General features: G+C 39.5%; 1 protein-coding gene across 2 annotated transcripts in view; it reads left to right on the forward strand.

Annotated features, from left to right (window-relative positions):
- Nucleotides 1-1,124: 1,124 nt before the first annotated feature.
- ANO6 (anoctamin 6) overlaps nt 1,125-13,247 on the forward strand; it is a 202,438-nt gene continuing 190,315 nt past the window's right edge. The window contains exon 1 of one of the 2 annotated variants that reach the window (XM_081310060.1): nt 1,125-1,495. In XM_081310060.1, coding sequence (XP_081166186.1) covers nt 1,423-1,495 — 73 coding nt within the window. In that variant the 5' untranslated portion in view covers nt 1,125-1,422. The remainder of the gene's footprint in view (nt 1,496-13,247) is intronic. The other variant, XM_081310061.1, reaches the window with a different exon arrangement.

Consider the following 13,247-nt stretch of genomic DNA (forward strand, 5'->3'; position numbering starts at 1 on the left):
CCTGGATATTTTCTTAAAAATAATTGTATCAAGTCTTTTGGTGTGTATTTATGGTTATTTTCCCACTTAAGATTGGTATCAATGTTTTCTTTCATGTGAGAACATTAAAAATAAGCATATGAAATAATAAAATGCAGAAATTTAATGTTATTGCAATAATCCTGGTACTTTGGGATAAAAATATAAAGAATTCCAATGAGAAGTGTTAGACCATAACATACAGAACAATGCAGATTGAACTCCCATATACTAGGCAAGTGCTCTGCCACTGAACTGCACTCTCAAATTGCTAGCCCTTTTGAGAAGTCAAATTTGACTCATTTGGGAGTTCACCACCGCGTATGAGTAAAAGTTCTGAACACATAAACCAGGGAACCCTCAATTCAAACTAACATGAATTCCTTTGTATTTATCTTATTGCTTCCTATGGTTTCCAGGAATGCAGGCTTTCTTTTAACTTTCTAGCTTAAATTTAATTACTTTGTTTCTTCTTGCTATTAGAGTTTTCCACATTATTTTAGAAAAGAGTTTCTCTGTAACTACAAGGGTTCCGTTTCTTCTCTCTCTGACACACAGAACTAATTCCCATGGTCCAAATGGGCAGCCTACTTTGCTGACTGTCTTGAGACCACTCCCAGTGTGCATCATGCGAGAGGAGATAGGGGGCGCTTCATTCGTCTGCCAAGCCACTTTGTGCGGAAATCCTTCTGTCTTCTGTGCGCACGTTTCTTTATAAATAGTCTCTCTCTCTGTATCTTGTTACCTATGAGTTTTGCACCCACCACTTCCCCAGCGTGATCTGACTTACTCTTCTGTCATTTTACCGTTCTCCTACAGAATAACCTTTCCTCCACTTTGGAGTCAGAGTAATTGAATTTAAGATCCCTCAATAGCTCCTTGTCACTTACAAACACCATTCACCTGTGCTTGCCTTCCTCGTGAGAGCTGCAGCAGCGGTTTTTTTCCGCGCCCTTCTCTTGTAACAAATGACAAAAACCTCAAGCCCCAGTGCGTGTCCCTGTACGACCTTAGAACAAAAAGCTGCGTCTTGTGGAGGCGACGTTGGAGGAGCCCCATCCCCGCCCACCCTTGCTTCTCCCCTCCCGGACTGTGAGTTCACGCTGGTGTAAGACGCAAACGCTAACTACTCCCTCTAGCCTCCCGACTTCCTTCTGGGCGCCTAATAAAAACCAGGGAAGTTTAATCATTCCGCAGCGAGCCTCCTCGGTGTCACTGGGCATGCTCAGTCGCTGGCTGCCTCAGCTGGGCTTCCCGGAGCGCGGGCTGGGCAGAGCGGACCCAGAGCCTGAGTGACACGCGCGCGCCCTGCAGTCCCCACCCGGGTGCCCGGCCCGCGGAGAACCGAGTCCTTCCGGAACCCCCAACTTTGCGACAAGTTCGAAGCCGCCTTCTGGGGGAGACATGCAAATGATGACCAGGAACGTTTTACTAGATATGGAACTGGAGGAGGACGACGACGAGGATGGAGATATCGGTGAGTAGGGGGCTCTTGGCGTCCTTGCCAGAAAGCCCGAGCCCGCGCGGGGAGAAGTTCAGGCCTGCGCCCGGGCGCCGCAGTCCTTTGGGAGATTGGCCGGGACCTCGGGAAGGGGTGGAGGGAACCCCAGCCCCCGGCCGCCTCGGGGCTCAGCTCTCCTGCGGGCCCGAGCGGCGGGGAGAACAGCCTCCCTACGCGAAAGGGACGCAGCCCCTGAAAAGTCACCGGGTATAGAGGACGCCTTTACGTGCGGAAGTCTTGACTCAGAGGCAACTTTTGGGTCATTTCCTGCGCCTCCAAAAAGGCTAGAGATTGCGGAGAGCCGGGGCGCGGCGGCAAGCCCTAGGCGGGGTTCGGGGAGCCGGCCCGGCTTTGGACAGCTGGCTCTGACCCTTTGGAATCCAGTTTAAAGTGAAAGCGAACCAGCAGTTAGGGGAGGGAGTGTTGGGGAGGGGCAGCCCGGGAAGTGATTTGCGGCTGCCGAGAGCCGGCCGGGATCCTTTTTCCCTCTGCTGATACTGCTGGGGCGGAAGGGAACCTGGGAGAAATCCCGCAGGCAATGAACACCGCAGGGCATTTCCCACAGGACCAGAGGGGGGATCTGGAGCTGGGGAGCAGTGTTGGAGTGCTACATTCCAACTTTGTAGTGATAGACTGAAACGAGGGAGAGCTGTTAAGCAAAAAAGCAAACAAAAGGGGTGGGAGGAGGTGGGGAAGGAGAAAGGAATCAGGTCTCCAAAGAAAGCACTGTCAGGAAGGATGGATGATAGATTGGTTTCTTCCAGGAGACTGTAATTAAATTACCATGCCCGTCTGTTCTGGCGACTTCTGCTCAATCTTCTGGATATCAAATCAGTTTTAAAACAGAACAGTTCCATCTCATGTTGTAAAACCTTGTTTGTCGCTAATAGCTTTAAAATTAACTTATTTTTTGGGGGGGGGGTGGGTGGGTGTGGCTTTTCTTCCTTTTACATTTTAGGCACAAATCATTTAAAACAAGAATTTGGTAACTTCCTGGTTACCAGCCCGAGCGGGGGTGGGGGGGGGAGTTAATAGAGGGGGCTGTGCTCCATGACTTAGCTTTACATTTCATTCACATGAGAACAAATGTATCAGGTATTCATCTTTACAGAGGGTGCAAATAATATGAGATTTTTCTCTCTACTATAAGAGAGAAAACTGATGCTCATAGGTTGATCTGCTCAGCTTCTTACACTTTCATACCCACATTTTCTGACTTGCAAGACCTGTGCAGATTAGTGCTCTTTCCACCCGGTCACTCTGGCAGACAGATAATGAATGCTGCTAGTATTTAGCAAGATTACTTAAATGATACCATAAAAAATAATTCACGAGCAAAATTTTAAAAGTTGCAATAAAATTAATACAATTTATTTTTAAGGAAATTATTCTTGCCTGCTATGATAAGGCCTCAATATACATTATATGTATACATCGATATATCATCAGTATACATCATGTGTATATTGAGTATTTTAAGTAAATGAGTAAACCTAAAGGGAAATTGAAGTAAGCAAGAGGCTCTGAGTTTTGTTTTGCTGTGCTATCAATGGATCTGAACTTAGAAAGCAAAACTAATTTGGTTTGCTTACCTGATAAGGCATCATAAAATTCATCTTAAGTGTATGGCAATAAGCTCTTTTTATTTTTAATTACATGTAATTCATGCTTATTTCATCAAATCAAACAGTGTAGCTATTAGCTGTTTCTATCCTTCTTTATCCCACCCTCCAGAAACTATTCAGATTAATACTTCACTGTGTGTAGTAGTCAACGTATGTCAAGGAACAAACTGAACCGGGGTTTAGCAATTTTTTTTTTTTAATGATTTCTTTCTTTCTTTTTTGTAGTAAGGATTGAGCCCAGGGCCTTGGACATACTAGGCCATGGTACACAAGCACTCTACCCCTGAGCTACATCTCCACACCTTTTTGTTTTGAGACAGGTCTGGCCAAGTTGCCCAGGTGAACGTGCCATCTTCTGCATTAGCCTCCTGTGGCACAGAGGCGTGCCTGGGTGCCTGCTTTTACTGTTTTAATTGGCATCACTTTGATTACCTTCAGCTGGAACATCCCCTAACTTTGCTAAACAACTGTTTCCTCTTTCCCTGAAGAGTCTTCCTGTGCTTTCAATTTTATAAATGCTTTAGTGCTTGGTGTCCATTTGTACGGACTGTCTTCTATGAGAATGGTTCTAAAGCATTGTCAGTTGCAATGAGTGCATATCTCTCCTTCTTGGCATTCTCTCCCTCTTTGAAATCTGACCTGGCACTTCTTTATTTAAAAGTCTGACTGCTCCCTCTTTCTTTCTCTTGCTTCCATGCTTTACCTCACCTGAAATCTTTGCTTTCTTAGGTTTCCTCATTTAGTGATGATTCCCCTTTCCTTCCTTCTCCCTCTTTTTCTTTCCTATCCTCTGTTCTTCCCTGATCTCCCCTACTCCTTTTTTCTTTTTGTGGTACTTGGGATTGAACCCAGGGGTGCTCTACCACTGAGCTACATCCCCAGAACTTTTTATTTTTTAGGCTGGGCCTTGAACTTTGTATCCTCCTGCCCCAGCCACCCAAGTAGCTGGGATTACAAGTGTGCTGTACTGTACCCTGTTGCAGCGATTTTTATACCAGAAAGTATTTTATGGCAGTTGAAAGTTAGGCCTTTATAAAATAATAAGCCCTTTTAAAGGCTACCAGAAGTATGCTCATAGTGGTGTAGCCTATTACAAAATAATTTTAATTTCCAACTATGAGAGAGGTGACGCTGTTGAAATGAAAACTATAATTTTAACCTCTGCCTCTAGTTTTGTAATGTTAAGGCTGTTGACTAATGTATTTCTTCTAGTACTTGATCATCACTGAAAATAGTTGTACAATAGGTTGAAACTTACTAGACTACTGAAGATTTCTGTGAAATTTCTCAAATATTTTATAAATCAGAGCAGAAGAGTTATTTTGACATAAATTCCTTAGTATAACATCTGACATTATTATGATCATCCACAAGAGACAGAAAGAAAAACTATTTTAGCTACATACCATCCCTGATTGTATCATAGAGATATTTTACTTAGATACAAGGAAGTGTGTCCTCTGGTAGATATAGGGGCTTTTTAGCAGTGAATTCTGCTTTCCCTTGAAGCACAGTGCTCACGTGTCAGGGTTGTCTCTTTATTTGATATAAACCTTTCTGGAGAATCAAACATGGTATATTTCACCATGGGGTCTTTTCCTTGTTTGATTAAATCATGGCCACCAGAAATTATGCCTAAAAGATTTGTTAATGAAGCAGCCTGTTGGTATGGAGCATTTTTGCAAAAGGCCTTATTTCTAAATTAGCTTCAACAATGAACCACAAAAGTTAGATCTAGGCAATAGTAGCAGAAAATACATGTTTTGTAGCCTTTTTTGCATAGAGACCATATGTCATTGCAAATCCTTGGGAGGTGGGTTGTGTGCCACCCTGCCTGATGTGCAGGAGAGTGTCCTTGGCTGCACTGCTTCTACCACTTCTAATTGGTGATTTGATTCAACACGCTTCCTATTGACATAAAAAGTACTAGGAACATCTTTTATGCCAGCATATAGAAATTAGATTTAGTATGCTGTTCTGTTTCTTGTATTCTCTATGATTCAGACTTTGCTGAGGGAGGAAAAACATTTGTAGTATGTGCCATTATTGAAATATGCACCAAATTGTGGAAGATGGGAGAGCTTCACAGAAGGGATTGTCAGGCAAGGTATTGAAGGTGCAGAAGCTCTAAGGAGTTGCCTGTGGTGGGGAAGGGAGCAGACACCACACTGGGAAAGCAGAGAGGGGCTTCACATTGCAGAATTTAACACATGGTTTAATGATTAGGGATTTTATCATATACCTCATTTGGCAGCTTCAGAAAGATTTTAAGGAAAGAATGGATAGAATCAAATTTGCTTTTGGAAGGATCTTGGGATGTGGAAAGCATGTTAGAAAGTGGACTGTTGGAATAAGGCTTTCCAGCAGTTGGATTTAGAAATGTGTACAGTGGCCACAAGAATACAGAGGAATGGGTCTGAGAGCATTATGAAAGAGGCAGCTTCTGTGAGTACTTGGTTCTTTTCTGCAAGCTGCGAGAGCACAGGGTAACTCCAGGGCAACACCAGAGCTGAGTGAGTGGAGAGGAGTTCTTCCTCTTGTTCCAACAAGTCTTCTAATTTACTCCCTTGCTTTGTCTCCGACTCTTCCCTTAATCAGCAATTTCAGCCTCACTTCTTCTCTTTCTCAGCATCTCCTCCTTCCAAACCTGTGACAAACCCAAAAAGTTATTACTTTGCGCTAAAGAGTCCAAAGTGCTCACCAGTGAATTCTCACATTGCTTATTTCTTGGTTCTATGAAATTAGAATTCATCTTGTATTTTGTCTTTGTTGTCATTATCTTTGTTTATTATCTCCACAACTAGAGTGAAAATTTCTAGGTGACTGGGTCTAGTTCACTTGGGTCTTCTAGAGATCTTGTGGAATATCCCAAATGTTGTAGACATTCCTTTGATATAATTTTTTTTAGAAGTTTCTCTGCCTTACTCTCCTCTTAAATATAAGCTCCTGAATACAGATGCCGTGAGTTTCCAGTTGTTTCTCTAAAGATACCAAATAATTTTTGAAGGAATGAATGATTTACTCTTTTAAAATAATTTGTTTAGCACAATGCTTAGTGGTTTTATAGCCCCAGTAGAATTCTGTCATTCTGTGGCTCTTTGAGATATGCTCAGTTATCTGTTGGAAAATGTTGACTGTACACATTATACCAGGCACTCTGCTGGGTTCCAGGGTCCCTGACCTCTGTATCTCACTATCTAGGAAGGAGACAGATAAGGGAATAGCAATTGCAGCAATCTATGATTAGTGATGTAATCAAGGTGTGTGCAGGAGAAAGCATGGTACCAAGTGGTACCAAGGTGAAAGCCTGTGGTCTTAGGAAAATCCAAGACAGCTCTATAGAGATGATACCTGAACCAACCTTAGAGGGGTACAGAGGCAGATAAGGTAATGGGAATATAAAAACAGAACATCCTGAGTATTCCTAAAGATGTGATGAGATCATTTCCCCCAAAATAAACTGATACTGTCCTCACCTTATGCACTGTGACAAGGGGATGTTATATGCATATCATATGTATTTACTTTTTCTATCAAAGAGATAAAAGTTAAAAAACAAAACAAAGGCAACTATCCTGAGAGTCTTTCTTTTTCAGAGCAGTGAGTTTTGGCTCTTTTTCATAAACATTTTGTTATTTTCCTTTTTAAATCCACAGTCATTATCTATATTCCATGTTCTAACTTTTGAGTCAAATAATTACTTTCCAAAAGTTTCCTCAGTTATGCGATTCATTGTTCTTTAAATGTGGCAAACAATCTGTTTAAAAAAAAAAAAAACAGAAAGAAAGAATTACCCACAACCCTGTTTTCTCAAGGGGTTGCAATAGTCATGTATGTTGGTCACTCTCCAGTTTTATTTTATTTTTCCTTTTTAGAAACCAATAACTTTAGGCAAGCTCCTATGGAGATTTGCATTAGAGATATAATTTTAATTCTGACATTCATGAGGGGCATAATGAAGAATTAAGAATCCCACAATGTAGTCTTATAGGAAGGAATTGAACTATAGCAGACTAGATTAAAACAATTACATTTTAATAAAAGTTTCCACCCTGGCTAGTACTTAAGGTTTTCTCCGGTATTCTAGCTGATTTAGTATATCCCAACCCAAAGCTATAGTCTTGAAGGGAGGTGTAATATTCCATGGCAGTAATATCAATAATGTATAGATGTGCAGTACAACATTTGTTATGGATCTATGTTTTAGATTTTCCTGGATTCTTTGTATGTCATATGATTTAAGCCTGATCTGCTTTAGATAGATTACATTTAGGACTGAGTCTCTGCAAAAATGGCTAATTTGAAAACAAAAACCATTATTTCCAATTGCCTTTACCCAAAGAGATGTACTGCTGAACTGATTGGCAAATATTATGTCAAGAGAAAGATTATGGGAATTTAATGCAATCAAATGATTGTTTTATGTGCTTATTATTTTTATTTATTTATTTATTTATTTATTTTTGTGGTACTGGTATTGAACCAAGAGATCCATATATCCTGGGCAAGCACTCTACCATTCAACAATACCCCCACCCCCTATTATTTTTATTGTTTTTTTTTTTTTTTTGCCTTTTTCTTTAGTTTTATCTTTTTAGTACTGTGCCTAAAATTCATTAGCATCCATTCCAAGAAGCAATCAGTTTGAAGAATATAGAATGAATATGTCAACAATAGAATATTTTGGACATGGACCAAGGAGCAATTCAGATACTGTTCGGCCAAAACGTATCAGATGGAACGTTTGTGTAGAAGACAAGTTGAAGTGTTAATAGGCAACTTTCTCTGCCATGGTATTTATTATTGCCCTGGCTACATATCTGAATACTAATTGACAGATCTTGCTGGAGGAAGTTATTCAGCAGCCAAAAATACGAATGAAAGGAAATATATTCTTTTGTGAAGTCCAGATGTTGCTTTTATATTTAATGCTTTCATTCTAGGACATTGAAATTCTCTTTCCCACATTATTTTACAATACAAATACTCGAAATTGGGGGGAAAAAGGGATATTGGTCTCTAAAATTTTCTTTTCTACATTTATTTTTACTTTGGCAGAACTTTTGCCCCAGGTCAAAGTCATGTAAATAGATGTTCTTTTACAAAGAGCAATTAAGCAAATTAAAGGCCTGTTTATGAAGCTTGTTTTATAGAAACTAAGACTGTGTTTCCATAATTGAATTTTTTGTTTCTCCAGATCATTCTAGCTAGATGTTTGAAAAATTATTTTTGGCTTTACCGAGACAAAACGATGGCTGAATTTTTCTGTGGCATCACGTAGACACAAACTTAAGCTTTTTTTTTTTCTTCCCAATTTGTGTTAAGAAAAATTATTCTAAACAAAAATATAGAACATAATCAGACCCTTAATATTAATTTTTAAAATTTTGTTATTTGTGATTTGAAGTAATTGCATTTATTTATTGTATCATTTTATTTCTTCCTCCTATTACTTAGTAAATGAGTCCTGAATGTTTCAGTGTTTCAACTGTGTAAAACATGATACTGCAGGTTGTAGTGACACAGGCCTACAATTCCAGCTATTCTGGGAGGCTGAGACAGGAGGATCACAAATTGAAGGCCAGCATGGGTAATTTAGTGAGGTTCTGTCTCAAAGAATAAGAGGGTTGGGCAAGTAGCCTAATGATAGAGCACTTCCCTAGCATGTGTGGGCCCTTGGGTTGAATTCCCAGTACCATTAAAAACAAAACAACAACAAAATAACCATTTTCCAAAACAGCTGTTATTTTCTAAGAGATACTAATAGTCAAGAAATAGGAAGAAAAATGAGCTTATGAAAGTAATTGGCTGCTGTTATTGGGTGGTAAGGAGGGAAATGCAGTCAGACCACCTGAATTTATGGTCAGTTAGTGCCTTGTGCTGTGTCCCCTAGGATCTGTCACCTAAGGCAAGCTTCTCAGCTTCTCTGAGCCCTGTGTGGTTGCTGGGAGGAAATGTAAAGGGGTATGTACAGTATTGAGTGGGAAGGGGGCCTTTCACTCAGACTTGTATGATTGGCAGTTGCAATATTGCTGTCTTGGTAAATTCTTTTTCTTTAAAAGCAGACATGGGAACTGCTACTCTTAACCTCTGAGATCATTAAGTCCTTTCCCCTCAACCATGGTGGTCTCTTTTGTGTTGCTCTATATCACGTTATGCACCTGGGAACTGCTCAATAAGTATCAGGTCAAGGATATTCGGGATGATGACTTTGCTGCAGATTTTTTTTTTTTTAAGGAATTGAAGAATAATAGCATGTGGTTTTGCCAAGAGATAATGGCTCTCTCTGTGTGTGTTTTCTTATATTCTGACGGTTCTTCAGAGAGACTGATGGTGTTCTCCAAATTCCAGAAAAAGTATTTCAGGAATAATCTTTTTCAGGGAATCTTAGCAAAAGGTCCTAGAGGATGATACAGGAGGCTCCTAATAAATGGCTCAGGAATGTGGGAATTGTAGTTCTCTCCGTGGTCCCTGTAGCTTACCCTGTTTTCCCAACTGCTGTCTGGTGAGACTCTCAACTAAAGTGTGCATGCTACTGTGTGTCAGCATGTCATTGTATGCACAAGAAGTGAGGAAGGAGACATTTCAGCGAGTGAATAGCTTTTATTACAGATTGAGCTTTTAGACTAAGAGGAGAACACTCTATTAACAGTGAGATTCTTGGTTGGACTTCTACATGATTGGGTTGTTAGTATTGGAATTGTGGAAACATGGAGGAATCAGAGTACAGTATTCAGTGGAGGAAGGGCAGACAGGCAGCACATGAGAGAAGGGATCCTCAGTCTGATGTTTAAAACCTGTTTTGGGGGCTGGGGATGTGGCTCAAGCGGTAGCGCGCTCGCCTGGCATGTGTGCGGCCTGGGTTCGATCCTCAGCACCACAAAGACACACAAAGATGTTGTGTCCGCCAAAAACAAAAAAATATTAAAAATTCTCTTTTTCTCTCTCTCTCTCTCTCTTTCAGAAAAAATAAATAAATCTTGTTTGAGCTCTTTGTCTTTCCACTCACTCCCCAATTTCCCAGCTTTCCACCCCCATGTATGCATACCTGTCCATTTCAGTCCTTCTGTCTTTGAATCTTCTCTAGACTTAGAAGTTATCTTGCATCTCTGAAAAAGGGCCTTCTCAGCCACCTTGTCATCCCTGCACAGTCTCAGGGGGCTATGGGGATACCGTAGGGATCTATGTGCACTTGGATCTGGAAGGGAGACAGAGAAAATAGGCCATAGACTGGAAAAGACTGACTCTCCTCCCTTCCAAAACTCTGGGTAAATGTATGTATTTGATATCAAGCAAAGGTGATCTTTCCTCAAGGTTTGAATTTGAAGATGAAAGTCTGGATTATAGTTCACTGTATACTTATTCTGGAGATTAAAAGAAGATGATGACTCTTCTCTATGTTGAAAGATCATGTCTGCCATCTGTTATCAAATATAGATAGCCTCTCCTTCGTTTGACTAAGGGAGTGGACTGGCATCTCGTCCTACTTTGATATCTGTGAGGAAGAAAAGGGTCACTGTGCTGGCCTGTGGCCTTTTAATGTATTCATATCAGCTCCTTGTCCTGCTGCATGGTTGATCATCATTCTCCTAAGGGTCCTTTATCTTGTTTCTGCCCTGAGAGTTTCATCTGACAGCATGGCCTGGTTCTGACAGATATGGAGATCTGTCAGAATGTGACTTCACATTCTGGCCCATACATTCACCAGGTGTATGATCCTGAGTGACCAACATGGCTTTTCTCTTCTTTGTAAAATAGGGCTAATATTAGAACCTATTTCATAGTATGTTTGTGTCAGATGAATAATATCGTTTAAAACTCTTACTTTGCAGGATTGTGGTGCTTGATACAGTAAAAGCCCTCTGTAATTATAAACTAATGTTACTAATATTATAGGTATCTCTTTATACCTGTGTCCTAACCCAGTCTTACTCTTTTTATTTGAAACTTCATCTTTCTCCAAGTCTGTATCTTACACTTGTAACTTGGTTTGTCTTTTTATTTTTCATCTTATTCTGTATCTTAAGGACAACCATGGTTTCAGAGAGTGGTAACATGACTGGTTCATAGAAGGTGCTCAATAAATTTTTGTTGAATGAGTGAAAGATACTGATTATTGAAGAGCTCTGAGTTATGACTGGAAAGATTGGTCTCTGGTTGTTGATCCACTTTTGGGCATATTCTTATAACTTGGCCTCCTATCAGAAAATGTACTAGAGATAATAATGCACAAGGGGAAATGATCTTACAGAATTGCTGTAAGACTTACTACATTAATATACACAACATATGAGGGATGATGGTTCCTGGCCCATAGTGGACAAGTCAGTAATAGTCACAGTCATTATAAAACAAACAAAATATGGAGAGATATAAGTGACTGGGGTAATTTAAATGAAATAAGATTTTCTAGTAGATGCATTTCATAACAGAATTACATCACTTTGAATATATAATTTTAATATGAAAGGTAAGAGAATATAGTACAAACATTCATAATGGAGTATCAAATTATGCAAACTTTATACTAAACAAAATGGATAAGAAATAAGCCCATTTCTTTATTTAGCAAAGTTAAAAATTTAAAGTATCTTATATTAAGTTCTAAATAATAGTGTTCTTGATTTTGATCATATTAACCATTAATAAGGGCATACTTATTTATAGTTTTATACTAACTCTAATGATGGGTTAATTTAAAAGGAAAAAAATTACCAAAATGTTTAATTTGCCATGTTGATTGAGGATTACTGAAAAGTTTGAGGTCAAATCAAACGTCTTAAAAGAGATGAGTATGATACCTGGCAAAAATGATAAAACTTAAGACACGAATATACAAATAAATTATTATCCTTGTAGTTTCAATTGTTTTGAATTTAATGACATAACAAGTGAAATGATCTTTCTACCTGGTTTGCAAAACAGGCATGTGAAATTGTGCTTCTCATTTCATATACTGGAAAGTTGGGGTGGTGTAGTCTGTGTCCAGTTGTTAGAGCTTAAACAGTGACGGCCCTTTCAACATCAGGCCAACGAAAAGTTTAGACATTCCATTCCATTTGAGGGAATGAGAGCACAGAGAAAATAGACTGTGTTTCTCCCCCCGCCTCCCAAATAGAGTTCAAGATTATTTGCTTTTTATTTAAGCCACTTATAACTTTTCAAAAAAGCCAAAATTCCATCCTTCAGTTACAGCACTTGAAATTGAAGTTCTTGTCATCCACGATTTCAGCCTCTGCCATCCGGAAGATTGCCAGATCATCTCATGTTTCCTGCCTTCATTTAAATTTAAGCCATATTTAGTGCCCACTGGTACATGCTTCTATAACAGGCTCATTGCAACTTACAAATCAAAGAGGCGACATGAACATTTCCAGACAGGCCTTTCATGGTTCTAAGGGTAAGCAAACACAGAAGAGGCTTTTTAGCAATAGGATAATCATGGTTTTCCTGAGAATTACAGATACCTAAACTGTGGCTAGTGGCTTGTTTTATATTTTAAGATACTTATTTTGAAGTGTTCAATCACAATCTTGACTAACTTATTTGTGTTTAAAAAAAGAAACAAACCCCCAAACCTCCCTCTGAGAACTGACTGTAGATTGCTAGCCCTGGTAGCCTTCACAAATCAGTCTCACTGCTTCGCTTTTTTTTTTTTTTTTTTTTTTTTTAAGTCATATGTATAGAGATTTCATTTACCTTAGAGCACTGGATTGATCTCATCTAATGATCTGTATAAATTCAGACTAAAAATGCTTAACTTTTTATTATTTTTTTACTGAAGATCTCCCGCAGGTTGTGTGCTTTTTTTTTTTAAATTAAATATTTATTTATTTATTTATTTATTTATTTTTAGTTATCAGCGGGCACAACATCTTTGTATGTGGTGCTGAGGATCGAACCCGGGCCGCACGCATTCCAGGCCAGCGCGCTACCGCTTGAGCCACATCCCCAGCCCATGGTTGTGTGCTTTTTAAGGTTTCTGGTCTTTATCTACACAGCAATGGATAAAGAGGATCCCGTCATCAGTGGAGCTTAAAAACCAAAGTGCATGCAGAATTCTTTTCATTTACCTAATGACAATTCAGTGCCTTCTATGTGCT

Source organism: Spermophilus citellus (assembly GCF_964194105.1).
Source record: "Spermophilus citellus genome assembly, chromosome: 10".
Lineage (NCBI taxonomy): Eukaryota > Metazoa > Chordata > Mammalia > Rodentia > Sciuridae > Spermophilus > Spermophilus citellus.